The sequence below is a fragment of the Babylonia areolata genome, chromosome 7 (genome assembly GCF_041734735.1).
Source record: "Babylonia areolata isolate BAREFJ2019XMU chromosome 7, ASM4173473v1, whole genome shotgun sequence".
In the NCBI taxonomy this organism is placed as follows: domain Eukaryota; kingdom Metazoa; phylum Mollusca; class Gastropoda; order Neogastropoda; family Buccinidae; genus Babylonia; species Babylonia areolata.
This window is the reverse complement of record NC_134882.1, coordinates 50,815,600-50,829,718: the sequence shown is the minus strand read 5'-3', so window position 1 is coordinate 50,829,718 and position 14,119 is coordinate 50,815,600. Positions and strand designations below refer to the sequence as shown.

General features: G+C 46.8%; 1 protein-coding gene across 1 annotated transcript; it reads right to left on the bottom strand.

The window, feature by feature from the left end:
• Nucleotides 1–4,004: 4,004 nt before the first annotated feature.
• Nucleotides 4,005–13,524, bottom strand: LOC143284104 (uncharacterized). Its single transcript, XM_076590749.1, has 5 exons — nt 13,395–13,524; nt 10,479–10,576; nt 9,312–9,491; nt 7,385–7,702; nt 4,005–5,358 (listed from the first exon to the last, which is right to left on the bottom strand). The coding sequence occupies exons 2-5, from the start codon at nt 10,563–10,565 to the stop codon at nt 4,201–4,203; spliced, it is 1,743 nt and encodes a 580-aa protein (XP_076446864.1). The 5' UTR covers nt 10,566–10,576; nt 13,395–13,524; the 3' UTR covers nt 4,005–4,200.
• Nucleotides 13,525–14,119: the final 595 nt, after the last annotated feature.

Sequence of the window (14,119 nt, the reverse complement as noted above, 5' to 3'; positions counted from 1 at the left end):
GTTGGACTTAGGATGTATGTATTGGCCATTCTAAACCCCCCCCCCCCTTTTTTTTTTTTCTTGTGAATAATGAAAACAAAACAAAGTCGGAAAACTGCTGACGATTACTATTCAATTATTTCAGTATGACACAATGAGGTTTGCAAATATTTCATTTTAAACAAGACGATATTACTCAACTTTGCGAATTGGCCGTTCCTCCCCTTAGTAAATGTTCAAATCTAAAACCCTAACAATCATGTAACTGAAGCACCTCCACCCCTTCCCACCTATTTCCAGAAGTGGGTTCAGATACGAGTGCTAATCAGTCTCCGGGGAGAGCGGCCCCTGACATAATTATGCTAACGTTCAACTGAACAAACCCATTGAAAGTGAACGACCCAGTGGCCTCTCACCCTCCCGTCACACTAATCTCACAACAAAGCACGAGCTGAGGTCCACTGAATCGTCCACTTTCAATGAAAAATATTTAAATTAACTGGTCCACCTACCCTCATCGATTAAATTTTCAACACATGCTTATACCCAGAACGCGAAGGGCCAGCACCAAGTCATTCGGACAATAAACCGAGGGCCCGTGTGCAGCATCCACTTAGCGCACGTAAAAGAACCCACGACAAACAAAAGGGTTGTCCATGGCAAAATTCTGTAGAAAAATCCACCTCGATATTAAAACAAAATTAAAAATGCAAGTAGAAAAAAAAAGGGTGGCGCTCTCAGTGTAGCAACGCGCTTTCCCTATGGAGAGCAGCCTGAATTTCAGAGAAATCTGTTGACCAAAAAAAAAATATATATATATATATATATATATATAATACAATACCACCACTGAAAACAGACGATGTTAGGAAAATAGAATGTTGACAGGGAAAATGCGAGCAGGAAGTGCACCAACTTGAAAACGTGCGCATGTTTTGGAGCGTCTGTCTGTCCGTCCCTCGTCCGTCTCTCACTCTCTCTCACACACACACGCCCATACACAGGCAGGCGCACGCACGCACGCGCGCACACACACACACACACACACACACCATGCGCGCATTTTCAAGCTGGCAAACTTTCCACTTGCAGTTATATTTCGCTTCCCTTCTTTTCCAAACATCGTTTACATTCACAATACCCCTTTTTTCGGGGAGAAGTGGGAGGGGGTGTGGGGGTGGGGGTCGAGCTGAGGGGGTGGAAGCTGCCGCAGTCTCAGTGCCAGCAGTCATCAAAGAGCTATCGATGTCGGGCACTACTGCTGGTGCTGCTGGTGCTGGTTTTTAGCAGGTGTCAGTTCTGACGCACCACAAGCGGGACACCATCTACTGAGCTCCCTTTGACTGCAGACACTGATTGCGTGGTCAGCCCCGGAGTGGAGACCACCACCACCACGTGGGAACAGTTTTCTACCAAATTATCTTCATCGCTCAGGTCTGGCATTGTCCGATTACATCAGTACTTCGCCGGTGATCATCAATTCAAAACCTTTGATAAAATTTCAGATGAATCTAAGACACTGGCAGGATTTGTTCTTGTTCTTGTTGCTCATAGTCCAACCGAACGCACAGGGCCATATCCGGACTGTCAAACCATACAAATGCTCGACCACGTCAACACTAAACTGTCCCATGTACAAAAAAAAAAAAGAACAAAAACAAAACCCACTAAGACAAACCCACAAAATACAGTTCACGACACAGTATCGCGACCATTTAGCTCCTTATGGCAAATAAGACCAGGCCATGCTGAGGACGCCAGCCATTCCGCTTAATTTATCATCCCCAGATTACAAACAATCGTGAAAAAGGAAAAATAAACAATACTTCAAAGCCAAACATAAAATACATTTTAAAAAAAGGCCATACAGGCAAATAACACTGCAGAATGGGCAGCTAGTGCCAATATCAGTGTTTACATAGCAAAGCAGCACAGACAGTACATCACAGACTGCAGAAAAGAGGGGAAAAAAGTGTCAGGGCTTGCTTGAGAAAAGAAAGGGGAATGGACTGGGAAGGCAGAAAAAGGAGACAACAGTGAAGGAAGAAAAAAGGCAGAAACGAAGAGAAAGACAGAAAAGAGGACATTTCTTGCACAGAATTTCCAGAAGGCGGGGATGCTGTTTATAACTAAAAGACCCCCGGCATCCCCACGGGTGGAGATGGACAGCTAGTGCCCACCCCAGTGCTCTCAATATCACTACCAGAGCAAAACAGTGCAAAAATACATCACAGACTGTGCACGGTGTATTGTATTGTATTGCATACTATTTATTGTACTGCACTGCACTGTATTGCATTGAAAAGAAGAAAACTAACGGGTCTATTTGCACATGGGATGGAAGGTGGCATTCGAGGAATGTCTGTCAAAGCGGGCAGAACAGTGACCACGTCACTGGCGAACAATGCACCTAGAGCAAAGGGACAAAACACAGCTTTCGCCTGAGGCACGGGAATAGCCGCAGTGGTCTCCCATAAGTCCATTGCCGGCTCCACTCACTCGTAATCAAACTGAGCGGCCGAAATTTAAGCGGATCAGTTCAATGTGTACTGAAACGATAGAAAATTGTTGTCGCTTATTGCACTGATAAGACGCGGCATGGTGTAGTTACACTTGGTGACTTGTATGCGAAACCAGGCGATAACAGGCACTGGAAAAATTCAGTGAACGAAAACAAACAAAAAACGTGGTGAATATAAAATCATTACAAAGAACGCTTGCGTTCGTGCTTCGTGCTACTGTGTGAGCTGCAAAACTGCCACAACATTACTTTTGATAAAATCCATGATTATTTTCATGATCGGTCATGATCAGACAGCAATCAGTATCATCAACACACATTCAGAAACATCGGTCAAAATAACAAACCATTTTCATATGCTACGAAGAACAAAAACTGTACGAACACGCAAGCGCAAGTGTGTGTGTGTGTGAGAGAGAGAGAGACAGACAGACAGACAGAGTCGATCGATGAGTCGATAATGCTGAAAAGAACAGTGCTCCATGTGAAAACTGAGAACTGAGCGTGTGTGTCCCCGCCTCTGCGCAAGTGTGGTGTGTGTGTGTGTGTGTGTGTGTACAGGGGCGTGCGTGTTGCGAAACCGTCACAATGCTGTTCTTGATCATACGTATTTCTGTTGTGCTTTCCAAACAAATCATGTGTGGACAAAATTCAACGTGATTCTTACAGAAACGGATGACGTCCTTAACTTACACTCCTGTTTAGACAAAGTAAGACTTTGCTTCTATCAGGCTCAATGCCCAGACATGGGAAAGGGTTTTGCCTTAGAGTTATTCTTAAAGTTCTGATATTATATCAATGAGCACGATTTTGTCTTATAATTTCATGCATTATTCAGGTATCAAAAAGATGTTCATAAATCAAAATGAATGGCATATAATTGAGGATGACTTTACCTTACAGCTCCGTGTTGAGACAATAAAAATGACTTTTGGTTTGAATTAAGCTCAATATTCATAAGGAGGAATTTCCATGTTGGGAATTCAAACAGAAGTACTTTGCTTAAGAATCAAGCTCTATGATCACACACAAAAAAGAAAAGACTTTGCCTCAAAAACTGAGCTCCAATTTCAAATATAAAGTAAACGAACGACTTTGCCTCATAACTGAGCTCTATGCTCGATCAAAAAGGACTTCGTCTTAAATTCCATGTTCAAACAATAGACTATGCTTCATCAACTGAGCTCCAATTTCAAACATCAAAAGAAAAGAAGAAGAAGAAAAAAGAATGACTTTGCCTTATAACTGAGCTCTATATTCAAACATCAAAAAGGACTTTGTCTTAAATTCCATGTTCAAACAAAAGACTATGCTTCATCAACTGAGCTCCAATTTCAAACATCAAAAGAAAAGAAGAAGAAGAAAAAAGAACGACTTTGCCTTAAAACTGAGCTCTGTATTCAAACATCAAAAAGGACTTTGTCTTAAATTCCATGTTCAAACAAAAGACTATGCTTCATCAACTGAACTCCAATTTCAAACATTTTTTTTTTTTTTTAAAGAAAGAAAATGAAGTACTTTGGCTCATAACTGAGCGATATATTCAAACATCAAAAATGACTTTAACTCTGTGTTCAAACACAACAAATGCTTAAAGATTAAACTTCAGGATTAAGAATCATGCTCCATATTCAGACCAAAAACAAAACGAAACAAAACGAAAACCGAAAGACACCACCTCGGGCTCCTAAAGAAAAGCCTCAGACGTCGAAGATGACCACCTTGCCCCCGTTGCAGCCCACCCACACACGGCCGTGGTGGTTGGTGGACAGGCGGCAGGGCGACACCACCGGGTGCCTCTCCGTCTCCAGGGTGCGCAGGAAGCAGCAGCCGTCCCGGTGGTCCAGCACGTGCACCGTGTTCAACGCCGTGAAGGCCACAAGCAGCACCTCCTTGCCCTCCAGCACGCAGAAGCACACGTCGGCCGGCACCCCGCCTCCGCCCTCCACGTAATCGGCGTAGCTCCTCAGCGCCGGGGACGCCTTCAGCTTGTCGAACACCCGGACTTTACTACCCTCGATGGTGGTGGCCACGAACTGACCCGTCTCGGACACGTCGAACGTCGCCCCCACCGCCTCAGCCGTGTAGGTGGCGGTCTCTTCCACCTGCGGGGGGAGGGCGTCGGAGAGGAGGCGGAAGATGGAGAGCTCCTTGAGGAGGTAGGTGGTGGCCGACTTGGACACGGCGGCGCCGCCCCACGGCGTGAATCCCTCCAGGGCACCTGCCTCACTCCCGGGCCGGACCCACCTGCCGTTGTCCATGGACAGCGCCGTGTCGCCGTCGCACGTGATCAGCACGGTGGAGGTCGGGATGTCCTCCGTGTGCAGCTCCTTCATCTGACCGTCGTCGTCGAACAGGCCGAACAGCGACACGTTCCCCCCGGGGTTGAAGTTGAGCCAGACCTCGTCCTCCGTGGTCATGAGGTGCATGGCGGACAGCGTGGAGTTGGGGTTCTTGGAGTAGAACAGCTCCACGGGCGACGACTTGGGCCTGACCGCGATCCTCTGCTTGTTCAGGGCCAGCTCGGCTGCGGACCCGGGCCGGAGCGACACCTCCACTTCCGGGGCGGTGGCCGAGGCCCTGGCCTGCATGACGGGGCCCTCCACAGCGGACCCGATGAAGGCCAGGATGTTGGGCAGCTTGACGGCCCGCATCCGGAAGTCGTAGCGCACCGTGCCGCGCTCCAGCCTGACGCTGCTCAGGGACCTCTCGGCCGCCCGCCGGTCCTCGCCCTGGGCCTCCTGCCTCAGCTGGGCCAGCAGCGACACCGCCTCGTTGTCCTCGCCATCCCGGATCACCGTGTCCAGGTGCCTCCTCCGGCTGTCCACGGTGCTGTGTCTCTGCTGCACGGGCACCGCCTGCACGGCCACCACCACACAGTGAGCACAGTGATGTCATTGATAGTGAAAAGAGGCTTAACTAAAGAGCACAGCGATGTCATTGATAGTGAAAAGACGCTAAACTAAAGAACAAAGTGATGTCATTGATAGTGAAAGGACGCTAAACTACAGAGTACAGCGATGTCATTGATAGTGAAAAGACGCTAAACTACAGAGCACAGTGATGTCATTGATAGTGAAAGGACGCTAAACTAAAGAGCACAACGATGTCATTGATAGTGAAAAGACGCTAAACTACAGAGCACAGTGATGTCATTGATAGTGAAAGGACGCTAAACTAAAGAGCACAACGATGTCATTGATAGTGAAAAGACGCTAAACTAAAGAGCACAGCGATGTCATTGATAGTGAAAAGACGCTAAAGTACAGAGCACTGATAGTGAAAGGACGCTAAACTAAAGAACACAGTGATGTCGTTGACAGTGAAAAGACGCTAAGTAAAGAGCACAGTGACGTCATTGATAGTGAAAGGACGCTAAGCTAACGAGCACAGTGATGTCGTTGACAGTGAAAAGACGCTAAACTACAGAGCACAGTGATGTCATTGATAGTGAAAGGACGCTAAACTAAAGAGCACAACGATGTCATTGATAGTGAAAAGACGCTAAACTAAAGAGCACAGCGATGTCATTGATAGTGAAAAGACGCTAAAGTACAGAGCACTGATAGTGAAAGGACGCTAAACTAAAGAACACAGTGATGTCGTTGACAGTGAAAAGACGCTAAGTAAAGAGCACAGTGACGTCATTGATAGTGAAAGGACGCTAAGCTAACGAGCACAGTGATGTCGTTGACAGTGAAAAGACGCTAACCTAAATAGCCCAGTGCCCAGTGATGTCATTGATAGTGAAAGGACGCTAAGCTAAAGAGCACAGTGATGTTGACAGTGAAAAGACGCTAAACTAAATAGCCCAGTGCCCAGTGATGTCATTGATAGTGAAAGGACGCTAAGCTAAAGAGCACAGTGATGTCGTTGACAGTGAAAAGACGCTAAACTAAATAGCCCAGTGCCCAGTGATGTCATTGATAGTGAAAAGACGCTAAGCTAAAGAGCACAGTGATGTCACTGATAGTGAAAAGGCGCTAAACTAAAGAGCACAGTGCCCAGTGATGTCATTGATAGTGAAAAGACGCTAAGCTAAAGAGCACAGTGATGTCGTTGACAGTGAAAAGAAGGTAAACTAAAGATCACAGAGCACAGTGATGGTCATGATGATGATGATGATGATAATAATAATGATAATGCCGACGACAACAGTAATGACAGAATTAATGAGAACGATAATAAAGATAATAATAATAATAATAATAATAAAGATGATGATGATGATGATTATATTGATAATACATACATGGCGCAGACTCCCCATGTGAAGGGTTCAAAGCGCCTCACAAGAAACAACACACACACACACACACACACACACACACCAGTGCATAACATTCCTCTGCACATGAAAAAAACACTTATATGTGTATACATACACTAAACCCGTGCCATAAATTGCAGATATGAACAATTACACACACACACACACCACAAACACGGTCACGCTCACCTACCTACCCCCCGCCCCCCAACCCCCAAAACACGACACACACTCATCCACCCATACACACGCATTCACACACCCGAACCTCCCCCTCCCTCTTCCCACACACACCCACACCCCATACCCTCACACACCCACACAACACTACCCCCCATCCACCCACACAACCATAACCCCCACCAACACCCACACACACACCCCTACCACCCATCCACCCACACAACCATAACCCCCACCAACACACACACCCCCTACCCCTCACACACATTACCCCTCCCCCTCCCCCCTACACACACACCCCAAAACCCCTCCTCACCCATATAACCATAACTCCCCACCCACACACACACACACACCACTAACCCCCCACCCCACCCCACCCCCACCCACCCACTCACACTCCTCCACACCCCCACCAACCCCCCCCTCACCTGCTCCCTCAGGTCATCCAGCGCCTTCTGGGTCATGGCGGCCACGCCCTCCAGAGCCTCGTTCTGGGCCCGCTCCACCAGGTGGCGCAGCTCGTTGGCCCGGTCCACCACCTTCTCCTCGATGGACCGTCGCTCCCCGGCGAGCTCCTCCTCGAAGTCCTGCACCTTGGCCAGGAAGGCTCGCAGCACGTGCTCCCGGCGGGTGACGGCCTGCAGCTCCTCCGACAGCTCGGCCCGTGCCCTCTGCCCCGTCTCCACCAGGTCCTCAATCTTGTGGCCCTCGTGGGCCGTCAGCCTGCAGACGATGCACAGGATGGCCTGGTTTGGGGGGATGGGGTGGGGTGGGGTGGGGTGGGAGGGGGTGGGGGTGCGGGAATGAGGAGGAGGGGGGCAGTGGGGGGGGGAGGGGAGGGAGGGGAGGGAGGGGGAGAGGCGCACAAATTAAATATCAAATCATGTGAGTTATGATAAAAGTTTGTGTGTTGTTTTTTTTAACTTGTTTTATTCAATTGTATTTAGATATTTGTTTCAAATGGGGGTGGAGGGAGCATACCATTTTTTTCTCCTCTAAATTTAATAACCATTTGAAAATCTTCAAGTCGGTCGACATTTTAAATGGCCATGAACCCGGATGAAATCCATGACATTTTGAGTGATAATATTACGATCAATGCATAAGCCATAATTTAAAACTTTTACAAAGCTGGGTGTTGTTGCGCTTTTTTTTTGGGGGGGGGGGGTTAACTTTGAAGGACTTTAAAAAAAGAAAAAAGAAAAAAAAGAATGTCACTTTTTTTTCTAACCAATTCTTAAAAACGTTCCAAACTTGTAAGAACTCGTCAAGCAATGCTCTCCCTCCTTTGTGCCAGGAATACCCAGAGACTGGGGACTGAACACAGCAAGTCAGCCACGCTATCAAAAAAGGCGACATGCTAGAGCACGACTGTCCTGCCCCCTTCACGAGTACCTAGGTACCCCATGCATGAGAGAGAGAAGAATCCTCAAAAGTTTCTCAAGCATTCCCTTCAGCTGCCATGAGATTCCCAAAGGCCGCCTGCTTTCTCTTCCATGAGCGTTTGCTTCCAATACAATGCAATACAATACAATTCAATGCAATGCAATACAATATAATGCAGTGCAATACAATGCAATGTAATACGAAACGTTTCAATTCAAAACCTAGCTGCCGTTTATTGTATTATATCAAAGAACTACTGCAGCCAATAGTTGTAGCTGATTTCAATCATATAATTATTTACATTACTGCATTCATTTCAGCCGACCTCAGCCTCAAATCATGACTCCACAGCGAAACAAACAAATAAACAGCGTTGAACAGAAAATATCTGTCACATCTGAACCCGTGAAGGAGAAAAGAATCTGCAAAACAACACGGCATAACATTTTTTTTTCTTTTTTTTTTTAATAAACAAAAAAATCTCAACCATTAAGCTCCTAAAGACAAATGATACACAGACACGCAGACACAGACACACAGCAAACACACACACACATACACACACACAACACACACACACACATACAACACACACACACACACAACACACACACACACACACACACACACACACACACCACACACACACACACACACACACCACACACAGACACACACACAACACACACAGACACACACACAACACACACACACACCACACACACATACAACACACACACACACATACAACACACACACACACACACACACACACACACACCACACACACATACAACACACACACACACATACAACACACACACACACACACACAACACACACACACACACACACAACACACACACACAACACACACACACACACACACACACACAACACACACACACACACACACACACACACACACACACACACACACACACACACAGAATGCGGAAGCTGTCCCACCTCACACTGGCAGCAGTACAGCATCAACAGCTGGTCCCGGTGTTTGGGGCAGTGCCTGTCTCCCCCTCCTTGCAGGAACGTCTGTTTGGCCGTTAAGGCGGGGGCGGAGGTGGGGGTGGGGGTTTCGGCAGGTGGCGCCGCGTCGTGGCTATGGCTCTGATGGCAGGTTGTGCACAGCGCCTGCATGGTTTGTCCAGAATGTGTGTGTGTGAGAGAGAGAGAGAGAGAGAGGGAGAAAGGAGGAGGGGGTGGGGGAGTGGGGGTGAGGGGATGGTAGAGAAAGATTTGTTGGGTATTGGTTACTTTTTTTTTCTTCTTTTGTTTTCCTTCTTTTTTGAGGAAGGTGGCAGAATGGTTAAGACGCTCAGCTGCCAATACAGAGAGTCCGTGAGGGTGTGGGTTCGAATCCCGCTCTCGCCCTTTCTCCTAAGTTTGACTGGAAAATCAAACTGAGCGTCTAGTCTTTCGGATGAGACGATAAACCGAGGTCCCGTGTGCAGCACGCACTTGGCGCACTGAAAAAGAACCCATGGCAACGAGAGTGTTGTCCTCTGGCGAAATTACGTAAAATGAAATCCCCTTTCATAGGTACACAAATATGTAAGCATGCACTCAAGGCCTGACTAAGCGCGTTGGGTTATGCTGCTGGTCAGGCATCTGCTCAACAGATGTGGTGTAGCGTGTATGGATTTGTCCGAACGCAGTGACGCCTCCTTGAGAAAGTGAAGTGAAGTGAAGTTTGGCATCCACATTTAAAGGAAATCATTTTGTATTTCTGCATACACACACTCACACCTCCCTCCCTACCCCCCTCAATAAGACATACAGAGCCATGCAATTTGAAGAAAAAAAAAATAGTGTACAGACCCACAGTCACCATCATCATCATCATTATCAATATTATTATCATTATCATATTCATTACTGATGAAATTAAATTTTGAATTTTTATTATCACTTGAATTAATAGAGGCTCTTTATTTGAACTAGCTCGCATACATGCGCACACACGCACGCACACTGACTGCACACACACACACACACACACACACCACACACACACACGCACACACACACACACACACACACACATACAGAGGCTCATGCACGCGATATGAGGCGAAAAACGCACACACAGAGGAAGACTAAAGGGGTGTTACTCCTCACCAGTGAGCACGTGGCACATGTTTGCGTGGTGGCCTCCCCTGCATTGCAGTTCTGACACACCGGGGCAGTGGGTGCAGGTTCCGCCATGCTCCGTCAGCCTGAAAAACACACAGCGGTGCACACACACCCGTACAGCAAACAAGGAGTACACACGCACCCTTACAACAAACAAAGGGTACACACGCACCGTTACAACAAACAAGGGGTACGAATGCACTGTTAATCGAATATGGGGTACGCACGCACCGTCACAAAAAAGGGGAACGCACGCACCGTTACAACAAATAAGGAGTGCGCACGCACCGTTGCAACAAACAAGGGGTGCGCACGCATCGTTACAACAAAGAAGGGGTACGCACGTACCGTTATAGCAAGCAAAAGAGAACACACGCACCTTTACAACAATCAATGCGTACGCACGCCAAGATATCAAGTGAAAATCGAGAGCATAGTCTAAGCTATATATATATATATATATATATATATATATATATATATATATATATATATATATTCAGAAAGGATGTCACGCCACAGTGTTCCATTCAGTTACTCTGTTAATGCTCTACGACTTGTACACGGTTCATAAACCATAACCGCTCAATTCTTGAACACATTTTTTTTTTATCTTTTTACTAGGAAAAAGCCCTGTACATTAATCTGAAAAATCGATGATTTGGTAAACCAATGTGCATCTCTGTGTTTGCGTGTGCCAGTGCGTGCGTGCGTGTGTGTGTGTGTGTGTGTGTGTGTGTGTGTGTGTGTGTGTGTGTGTGTGTGTGTGTGTGTGTGTGTGTGTGTGTGTGTGTGTGTGTGTGTGTGTGTGTGCTGTGTATGTATGTATGTATGTATGTATGTATGTGTGTGAGTGTGTGTGCGTGCGTGTGTGTTTGTGTGTGCATGCGTGCGTCGTGCGTGTGTGTGTGTGTGTGTGTGTGTGCTGTGCATGTATGTATGTATTTATGTGTGTGTGTGTGCATGCGTGCGTGCGTACGTGCGTGTGCGTGTGTGTGTGTGTGTGTGTGTGATTCGACCGACTTAAACTGTTAAAACTAGGGCCAGGAAGATAACGGGATAGACAGAAAGACGGACAGTCAGACACATGACAGGAAGGAGGTGCGGTGAGGAGTGAGCTAGATATTTATTAACAATCAGTTACTGTTTTCATGGCTTTTTTCTTTTCTTTTCTTTTTTTTTTTTTTTTTTTTAATTCCCTTGCCTCTCATGGAGCACTATAACATCGTGAATGAAGACAACGAGAAAAAGACAGGGTACGAGGGAGGGAGAGGGAGAAAAAGAGAGAGACAGACAGACAGACAAACAGAGACAGAGAGACAGAGGCAGAGACAGAGAGAGACAAAGAGAGACAGAGAAAGACAGAGACAGACAGAGAGAGGGTCGAAGTCTGGGCCATAATTTCTAACCGTTTTAGCCACGATGCCTCAAAGTTTTTTTGTTGTTGTGTTGTTGTTTTTCTTCTTCTTCTAACGAACATCTACAATCTCGTCTTCGCTGTCTGTTCCAAGCCACCGACCAACTGATAACAATGTCAATGACCCAACCCCGCCCCCCTTTCACCCTCCTTCTCACTCTTACTACCCATCCACCCACCCACCCATTTCCTGCTGAACTGGAAATGAGAAACAGGGAGTTAGAAGATCCAATAAAAAAAAAATAATAAAAAAAAAGAGAAAAAGGCAGGGCAAGCCAGCCCCCAGTTTCAGTGTTGTGTGTGATGTGGCACACGAATGCGGAAGAAAACTGATATCATTTCTTTCAGTGATGAAAACGAACAAGTCATCTGACAGACACATTGTTGAATTTTTTTTTTTTTTTTACTGATTTGAGAGGGAGACAGAGCGGGGGGGGGGGGAGGTGAGGGGGGAAGAGGGAGAGAGAGAGTGAGTGAGTGAGAAAGGGAGGGGAGAGTTAGAAAAATACAGAGACAGTGACAGTGCATAAGTGAGGTGTGTGTGTGTGTGTGTGTGTGTGTGTGTGTGTGTGTGTGTGTGTGTGTGCATGTTTGTACGTATGTATGTTCCTACGTACATAAGTATGTGCGTGCTTGTGCGTGACAGAGACAGAGAGAGAGACAGAGACACACACAGAGAGAGAGATTGATTCAGTGAGTGAATGAGAGTGAGAGAGAGAGAAAGAGAGACTGAGTGTGTGTGTGTGTGTACGTGCGTGTGTGTGTGTATGTGCATGTGTATGTGTGCGTGCCGTGCGCGTGGCATGCAGTTTTCACGATGTCTCTTCAGAAATAATACATCGAAGATATATCTAGCCAGGCCTAAATCATGGATTACGTACTAGATTTACACGCACGCTCGAGCGCCCCCCCTCACCCCCCCCCCCCCCCCCCCCGCGCGCGCACACAACACACACACACTACCACATACAAAAATTGGGACACACACACATACCAATCAACGGAAAAAAATCGATTGGCACTGGCAGAGTGAGAGAGAAAGAGAGAGGGGAGAGGGGAAATCTATTTCGTTTATCTTACTCAGATTTCGATTCTGCCCATGCCCGTCTGACTTGAAGGCGTGTAATAATGGAAGTGAGTAATGAGTGAGAGTGAGATCGGAGAGAGAGAAAGGATGACAGACATCCTGGAAAGATATAGAACTTTAGAGATAGAGAGCCAGAGACACAGACAGACACACACACACACACACACACACCCTTCCCAGCCAAGTGTTCCTCCTCAACAAGGAGACTGGACCGGCAGTAAACAGCAATGTTACAACACACACACACACACACACACACCTACAACACAACCAGCCGCACACCACACAAACCTGCAACACACCCACACACACATTCCGCAGACACATACAAAACACTACACACCAAATAATCGCCGCGCACACATCAAAACATACCAATACTCATACGTATGCCTACCTTTCAAATCCTCGGACTCGCACAAAACCTAAACAACGACAGCACAGCTTGCAGAACCAGTTGACACAGTCAAGCACACGACACAAATGCCGCTTAATATTATCACCACCACCGAACGAACACACCCAAGACACAAGCTCACAATCGAGATCGAGACTCAGGCGGAAAAACACGACAGCGATTTTCGAGAAACGGGGCAAGTCCTCTGCTTGCTATTTTTAGTTCCGGTGTAACAGGCTCAAACTACCTCTCATTATGGGTTTCACCCCGGGGCCATTTTTTCCTAGTCAAGATAGTGTACACACACACACACACACACACACACACACACATATATATATATATATATATATATATGTGTGTGTGTGTGTGTGTGTGTGTGTGTGTGTGTGTGTGTGTGTGTGTGTTATGGATTTGTGACGCCTGCTTGTGAAACTGAAACTCAAACTACAGCATTTATCAAGCTGTGGAATAAGTAAGGAGATCTTTCCGCCGTGCTAGCCTTTCAGTACTGAACGTGACCCCCCCCCCCCCCCCCTCCCCTCCCCCCTGCGCCCCTCTTCTCCATCCTCAGTAACTCAGTCAACGGAATCAAACGTGTGCGAATTGTCAGTACACTGGGAGCCTTTAATGGTTCTGACTGGGCCAAATCTACTCCCGGGGGTCATTTCAAACTAGAATGAATAGAATGCCCCCACCCCACCTCACTCACCCCCACTCCTGAC